The 8,874-nt window shown below is 38.3% G+C and overlaps 1 protein-coding gene across 3 annotated transcripts in view; it reads left to right on the top strand.

Moving 5' to 3' along the window:
- The window catches only part of pex5la (peroxisomal biogenesis factor 5-like a), a 102,856-nt gene that overhangs the window by 48,398 nt on the left and 45,584 nt on the right, over positions 1 to 8,874 (top strand). For all 3 annotated transcript variants that reach the window (XM_032525255.1, XM_032525253.1, XM_032525252.1), the window contains one exon: positions 2,765 to 2,876. In XM_032525255.1, coding sequence (XP_032381146.1) covers positions 2,765 to 2,876 — 112 coding nt within the window. The remainder of the gene's footprint in view (positions 1 to 2,764; positions 2,877 to 8,874) is intronic.

Raw genomic sequence — 8,874 nt, 5'->3', positions numbered from 1 at the left:
GGGGGGGGGGCGTGTGCATGGACTGGCAGCAGTAAAGGGTGAAATCAGGTTACTTCACACGGTGAGATCGCCCATGGACCAAAGCTTTATTCTGATACCAGAACAGCACACACTCTAATTACCTGTGCTGGGTCAGATCATCATCATCCTCTACATGTCTTCATTATACTCATCTCTTTGTTGAATATCGTTAACTGCCAGCTGCCAGCAAGAAACATTTCTGTTTATATGCATAAAGCCAATTCATAATATCCACCTTATCATGAATCCACTCTAAAGATCTATTATGTCCCTGAGGACCCTGGGCCCTTGTAAACAGCTTACAAAACTGTGTGAAAACAGAAAATTACCCCTTACTTCCGTTTGGGATCTCAGATATGTAAACATGACTATATACAATTCATTTTCATGTGCTATGTTTGCATTGCACTGTGTGTGGATAACCCTCTTTGTGTGATACATATGTTTACACCACACTAGGACTCCTAATCCTAAATCTAATATAATTTGTTATTTTAGTTTTTTAACAGTTTGTTCATAAGAGGTCTAACTGGAAGTCAGACCCCAAACAAAAGTAACGTCACCATGTGAAAAAACACTCAAGTTTATTAGGTACACATAGCTAAAACTAATGCATCATACAGTTATAAATGATTAGTTTTTGTTTTAGAGAGGTGTTGAAGATACCAGTTATTTTAGAGGCTAAATAACAGAAACAATTAAGTATCTGTAAATGCATAGTTCAGGTGGTACATACAAAATGAAAATGTCCTTTCTTGGTAAAATAACAAATGTGCATCCCAGTTTGTTTCCAATACTTTTCTACATATTGGGATTTAGTAAGGTCAGAAGAAAAGAAAAAAACATGTTTAAAAGGAAGAAAAATTGAAATCATTCTTGCCAAAAAATACTGGTTTTGGTGGAACGTGCAGCAGAAAACTTCGGATTGGACAGATAGTCCAGCTAGCTGTCTCTTCTCTGCAGAGATCTGAGGAGCAGTTAGCTATAGTCCTCATAACTCAACTGGAGGTTAGAATGCCAACACAAAGAGGCGGAAGGTGAGGGCCATACAGCCAAAAACGAGGGACATCTGGCGGCACCAGAGCAATCCCGTAAATCAATCGTCGTCAATATAAACTAATGGGACCCTGAACAATGAGGGTGTAAAGTCAATGTTGACAAAACGCATTGGTTAAATAAAGGCACACAGGATAGATATACTATAATTTTTATTGTAAGGCCACATACAGTGTAGATTTGCTATGAAAACCCCATTCAGCACCTTTCATATCAAGCATGTGGCAGGTGGTGTTCACTCCATTCAATGATTGGTAATTAAACTTTTAGCACCTTCATTAAAATTCTGCCTGCGAACATGGCCTGGAGAGCTACAATAGCAAATGTCATGTTTCCTCACTGCCAGCATTACATACACTCTTAAAGAGGTTGACAAGAGTAGTGGCAGCCTACCCTTTCTAAGAGGAAAAAAACTTTTATTTTTTTTAAGATTATTTTTTGGGGCATTTTTTAGGCCTTAATTTATATAGGACAGCTGAAGACAGGAAAGGGGAGAGAGAGGGGGAATGACGTGCGGCAAAGGGCCTCAGGGTGGAGTCAAACCTGCAACCTTTAAGCGCCTGAAAAACTGTTTTTTTACTTAAAAATTATGAAGCATTGGTTTGCTAATTGTGGCCAGCTGCACCTGGAGCATCGAGGATTCAGGGTACCAATAATAAATTGGATGTAACCTATTCTGCAGCTGCACTGGCAAGCTTACAAATTGGTACATAACAAGCAAGGTGATTAGCATTTTCATGGTTTGGAAGGTGAGATATAGCAATTATTGTTTAATAGACATCCAGCAGGTTTCTCTCAGCCCAGCTCATCTCAGTGGCGCTCTTGATGAATACTATAGGACTCATTCAGTGAGATTACACACACTGCCTGGTTATGTTTTTGTGTTAATCTGAATTTTTTTAAATATAATAAATATAATGTAATTGAAATACCTAGTTTTACTTAATTGTGTGCACTTACCTGGGTTTCTAACATTTTTTTCTTTTAATGTGAACATAAAAACATAGTCCAAAATTCTGCCTTACACTGTTATTTTCCAACAAAGTGTGTGCATGCAAACATAACCATTTGATTTTGTGATGAAGATGAATGTCCCATAACCAATGGCCAAAGAGCAGCTGTGTTTTGATGTCTGTCACAAAAGCTTTAAACAGAAGTTGGCTGTAGCTGCACATTTGGGCAACATCAACTACCACTCAAAAGTACTAATCCCATGCTAATACAGCACTAAAACCATATGCTGCCATATGTTCAAACTTTACTGGCACATAGTAGCTAAGAATCAAAGAGCAGCCTCTAGGCTTTACCATGACTCAAAATACACAGTACATGATTAAATGTGATCTCTGTTACAAGTCTCTATAAGCTCTTCACATAAACATTAACCCAAGTACAACATCTGAGTGGATCAACACACACTTGAATCACTTCAGTGTACAGTATCTATGTCAAGATGCTGTGAATAGATGTGCTGCAAAAGAGCACAATTGTCCATTATCTTCAGAAACAAACGTGTTTACATTTTTTTTGCAATGCACCAATGTGTCAGTATGGGGACACTGGTGTCATCGTTATTGTGCCCAAAAGGACAGAACTTCACTTAATGTTAACATACCAGAGATTCTTGTATGATGGGATTTTCAGTGTGAGTGAGAGCCTGAACTGTTTTGTCTATTTGCCCTTACAGCTGGTGAGTGAGCAACAAGAGAGCCGCCCGCTTCTGAGTCCCTCCATCGATGATTTCCTCTGCGAGACCAAGTGTGATGGGGTTTCCCGTCCAGTGACTTCCAACACAGCTGGTACAGTACAATTAATTTTATGACATGTGAAACATGCGCAGATGACTACCCAATATTACAAGTAATTTGCTTTTTCTGATGCCCTTTAACCATTAAGACTGGCCTCCATGTCAAAAGTATAATATGGAATACAAATGTACCAGTACCGTTAAGTATATAGAGGAAAAGCTCTTTGATGCCATGTTGTGGTTGTTAATACATGAGGGATTCCTGTCAACATGCTTTTATCAACCATGGCAACTATACTGGGGTGGGTGTTTTTTCTTCTGCTGGGCCATGTGTCTAATTAACTCAACATCATATCAATGATCACTTTTACCAGCAAAACCAAGAGTAGGTTATCTGATGTTCTTAACATCCAGAACAAATGCAACAAAGCTCTCCAGTAACCACATTTGCTGGATTATTGCAACCAATAATACACGGCTGCCTGGTCAATCATTCACTGCAATCTGATGTCGGCCTATGTATTTAAACACGGTATGTCCAGCTATTTATGTGGTTGCCTTAAAAATGGGTCATGAATGGGAAATGCATTACCATCTCTAATGGAAGTTCTTTTTGTTTCTGTTTGTCAGCTAATGCATTTAGAGATAAAATGTGAGATTGAGTTTGGGGGTCGCTACAGTCCAATGGGGTCTAAATGTAACTGGGCAGAAGCCATGCTTTATATAGAATAATTCTAGATAAAAATGCATCAATCAGTACGTTTACATGCACACCAACATTCCAAATTTGTCATGTAAACAGCATATTTCGGTTAGATATTTCAAATAAGGCTTATTTCCGAATACACCATTTTCTAATTAAGACAAGAGATATTACGATATTATTCAGGTTTTAGAGGCATTGTTTGGACATGAACTGTATACAGCACATTCGTAATATGCATCTCAATAAGTGTTTTTACCGCAGGCTTATGGTCAGCTCTGTGCGTTGCTACGGTTTCTACAAACAAACCAACCAGCCAACTGTTTGCAAGGCTGGAGACCTGATAAGAAGGAGAAACACTGATACTTTTAAACATTATCAAAGATTTGGATATCAACAGGTTCTTGGATATGTGCACACATCGCTACTCCAACCTTTTCAAAAAGCTGCCTGAAGGAATGAAAGAGGGACGCTATCTTTGCACAGTCAAAAAAAATCCACCACGACTGGTAAACTATGGAAAAAAAATCCTGTTTTGCACGACTATATGTAAATGGGAATATTTGTGGAATACTCACTTACATTATCCATGTAAACAGCTTAGTAGGAACATTGTCTCTTTTGGAATTAGAGCAAAAACCGGAATATTTATGTGTATGTAAACGTAGTCAGTGATAATAATATCCTATTGAAGACCACATCCCACCCACTACTTTTCAAAGAATTGGTCCAAACTGGCTAATCCGATTTTACTTAGTACCTTAATCTATTTGAACAATGCCTAATTAAGCAAGCATCTTAACATCTGTCTTCCTTAGATGTGATTGTAGGCTACAGTTTATATTCCTTACAACTTTCTCATCATGCCAATGAATAAACTAAAAATTAACTAGGTCAAAGTAGGTGTTGAGAAACTGAATGTTCTAACTTGAACAGATGCCTAGTGCCATCTTGGTTTCCACATGAATAGGACCTTGATCACTGAGCCGTACCAATTTTTGAATGAGGATGATTTGCAGAACCAGATTGCAGCTGACATGTGTCATCTCCAAACTGGCCACTGACTGTGCTGATTTAGGCAGGCAGAGTATGGGCGAATGTTGTGGGGAAACTCTCAGCCTTCTGTCTCCCCAGTGTCTCCTGCTGTTCCCGCTAACAATGACATAGGCCTAACATAATTGGTCACGAATCTCAAAATTCCTAAAATGGTCAGATCCAGTCCATGTGCAATAACGTAGAGGTATGTGCCATTTGAAAACAAATCCTACACATGTAAATATCAGTGCTGCCAAGTGGTTCTGGAAAAGGAAGGTCATGTGTTCAAACACTGTAAGCAGTTTTCTCATTCTCCACATGTTCACTTGGGTTGTCATTGTCATTCAGTCTGTTTTCTCACTGTGATGAACTGGCGCTGAATAATACTAAACTGGAATAAGCTAGCTAGGAAAATCAATAATTAATGATAATTACTAGCTCAAATATGCTAATCCACATGAGACCTACATTATGAGGTGCTCTCTTGCATGCTGTTTTACGGTCGTCTGATTTTGAGGATGACAATTTATGCCCATTGATGGAACTTTTAAAAACTCTATCATAATTTATAAATAGGCTGCATGGGTATCTGGGGTTTAGAAACCCACAGGTCAAATAAATGTATGTTTAAATTTTAACTTTAAGTGAAAATGAGAAAAGTCTATAAACTACTCAGCTGGTTGCTTCAGTTGAGAAAAAAATAGTGCAGTGTCCTTCCCACTACTCTGGTTAGGATATATATCCATCACTACTCAATTGCAGACGTAGGCTGAAACTTATTCATTCAAGAAGAGCCTCTCATCAACACCCCCTTGCTGCTAAAAATCCCCTCTCCATACTCACTTAAAAATCTTTTCTTTTGTCAGCACTTTGCTCTAACATTCTGGTTCAATAGTCACATTAATGCTCTAGAGACAAAACGATTCTTACCTTTGAATTACAATTGAATGTTTGAGATTTTAGTGCTCAGTCTCTTCTCTCTTGAAACATATTGTTTGCTAAATGTAAAAATTGTAATCAAAATGTCTTATTAGGAAACGCTCATTTGAGAATTAGCAACACCTTTCCCCCTAAATAGCAATTGCCCATTCATAGCTTAGCGTCTAGTGAGCATTAACTTTGGTATACAAAGAGTTTTCACCTTCCACAAAAACAAAATTGTAAGGTTTAAACAGTGTTTGTATGCTCTATCGCAAGCTGCAAACGTTAGCATGCATGGACAACTTGCTTATTATCTACGGTGTTAACGTAGAGTTAGTCTGAAGACCAATGAGTATATCAACTAACTAAGGGTTACATTAAAATGAGCAGTTCAGGACTGGAAAATCCATTGTGTGGTATTTTCCTTTCTGCATAGGAGCTGTCAAGCTGTTCTGCTCAATTGGATTTAGGGAAGTTTACACTCAAACAATCTCAGCTAAAATTGTTACCCAAGAAAGCCTTACATTTGCAAAACTTATCAGTTAGTCTTTGTCCTTAAACCTTTTTTTCCCTTGTATAAAAAAATAAAAATAAATAGCATACCGAGGAACAACATAAGATACACCTCCACATGGCTTCTTTAATTAGAACAATGAACATTTTTCATTTTCATTTCCCACTATACCATTGTACAGTAAGGGGCTAATAAGTTACGTAGCTTTCACACGCCTGTTTAATAGTCATTCAGGGCTCTTGTTTTAAAACAAGTGAAACAAAGAGAGCATCATTATTAAATCTGCTAGTTCAATCAACGATCATTGGCTAGAAATGAGAAGCCTGCTTTTGTATCCACAGAATTCAAGAATCCATTGTTTCAAAAATCACTATGAATTTTGAACAAGAACATGACACTATTGTTGCTGTAAACTGAAGAAATTGATCAGTTAAGGGTTGAGGATTTCCGTAACTCAGTAACACTTCCAACCTGAGAGACTTGACTGTCAAAGGTTGTATTAGTTGGTATCTCATTCCTCCTCTTATTACCCCACTGCTCATAAGCAATGCCTGAGAAAGCTAGCTAAGTTTCAAGTGGACAGATCCCTGATGACTTCGTTTTACAAATCTTTTATTAAGTCTTTACCTTTTCATGTATTTGCTGGTATGCTTCTCTGAGTTTAAAAATGAAAAAAAACACATTAGCAATGATAATAAAAGTTAGCAGCAAAATCATTGGGATTCAGCAAATGAAACTAAGTGAACTGTACAACAGACATGTGCTTAAAAAGGCAGAATCCATCATGCCCAATAGTTCTCACCCCCTGAATGCAGAATTTAAGTTGCTGCCCTCTGGTTCCCGCTTCAGTCAGCAACCAGCCAAAACAAATAGATGTAAATTCTCTTCCGTACCCTCTGCTATCTCTCTGCTCAACTCTGTAAAGAATAGGTAATGTCTGCACATTTAGGCACACTTGAACTTAAACTTTTAACTTTTAATGTGGTACTTATTTCCCCATTTGGTCTGATACTGTATTTTTAATTGATGTTGTCATCTTTTTTGTCATGTACTGTATGTCAATTTCTTTGCTACTGCAGGAAAATAAATCGCCCCTCGAGGACAAATAAAGGTCTTGAACTGAACTGAACTGATTACATCCCACTTTGCAACACAGTAATACAACAGAGACCTTATTGATATTGATTGATTTCAATATCAATCAATCCAACACCAAAGATTCTTTTGTACCTTAATCGTACCAAAATTGTTTTAGTGGTTCATTAACCACCATTTATTGAGACATAAGAATAATAGCAATGGTAACAGTAATGGACAACTCCGCTTCCAACCTGTAGGGGGCCAGAAGAGGAAAAGTGCTTTGGTGCCTTTACTTTAAAGTGCTGGTTGACAAGCAAGTAGCTAATGCTAGGTCGAATAAGATTATGACATTGTTCAACACGCTCCGTTATTTTAAATTCTCTGGGCTACCACAAATATACATAGTATACATAGACAATTAATCTAATGGTAACTTAGCCAGGTAGCTAGCAGTCTTTCTTACTCTACCAGCACTGCAAAGCCTCAGTCAGGATGAGACCTAACAACAACCCCGGCCCTGGGACACATTCACAGTCAGCCCCCAGCCAGCTAGCAACCATCCACTAACATTACAGCCTCAGCCCGGGTACACATCCATAGTCTGCCCCCCGCCAGCTAGTAGCTACCCAGGTTAGCACTTAACGCCTGGGCTAAGGACGCTAACGGCAGTTTACTCAACACTCGGGAAAGAGACCCAGGCACTCAAATCAGAACAGCAGCCATTCATAAGGTTACACCTCCATTAGCTTTTCTCCCCCCCTTCGCTTTTAGCCGTCTTTACAGTAAGCTAAATTTACCTGACAAAACGGGAATAAGGCAAACCAAAGGGACTATTACTAATAGTAATTTAAAGATGTGGGAGCACTTGATCTGGACGGGAAGGATAACTCTGGGAGTTGGAAGGGATGTGTCGCAATTCTGCCTACTCACTCCTCGATTTCGGTTTCACATTGCATATCACTACAGCCCTACACAGTATACAAGCATCCAGTTAAAATATCCAGTTAATGAGAACAACTTTTGAAATTGTCTTCCATCAGTTCAAGTAGACTCAAGGGTGCCAAAACATGTTTGACATCATTGCCTTTTTAGAAAAAGATTGTTTCCTTTCAATGCTAAAAACTCTTCACACATCCTCCCCCAAGATTGTCTCCCTTGATTTGTAATTGTACTTGTCATCTAAAGAGCACAAGGCATGGAAGACAAGCATATTCTCTAATTACGCAGATATTTCAGTCAACAAATGCTCTCAGTTGGCTGCCATGAAACAGCAGCACGCCAATTATGCAGCCATGTGTCTGTAGCTCGCATTGTACAAAAGACACAGTCAGGGTCCTGGAAAATGAGTGAGAGAACATTGTAGATTTCTCAAATAACCAATGCATACAAAGACTGTTTTACTGGGGTTATGAACCTCTTATTTTAACGGAACCTGACTTTTAGGCAAAATTGCCATCCCATGTGTTTGTTTGACAATGTTTTTTTACTGACATTAATTCATAAAAATCAGGAGGCAGTTACAAAAACAATAATAGATTTAAGAGACTGGATAAAGTTCCCCTTGGAATTGGGCACCTCTGTGTGCATTTCACCCTAATTGCTATTATTTTATTTACTTATTTCAGTTGCAAGATATTTACTTGAGTATGACTACTGTCGATGAAGAGCTGTAAATATTCAGTTCCAGAAAATAACCAACAAAGCGGTCTTAAAGTTACAGCAAAAATGGCAACACACAGCCAGCCACAGGCAACAAATCAAACTGCTAACACAGACAATATTTAATAGACAAAATGT

Source organism: Etheostoma spectabile, chromosome 9 (genome assembly GCF_008692095.1).
Source record: "Etheostoma spectabile isolate EspeVRDwgs_2016 chromosome 9, UIUC_Espe_1.0, whole genome shotgun sequence".
Taxonomy (NCBI): Eukaryota; Metazoa; Chordata; class Actinopteri; order Perciformes; family Percidae; genus Etheostoma; species Etheostoma spectabile.
Note: the sequence above shows the minus strand (reverse complement) of the source record. Positions and strands in the feature narration are given on the sequence as shown.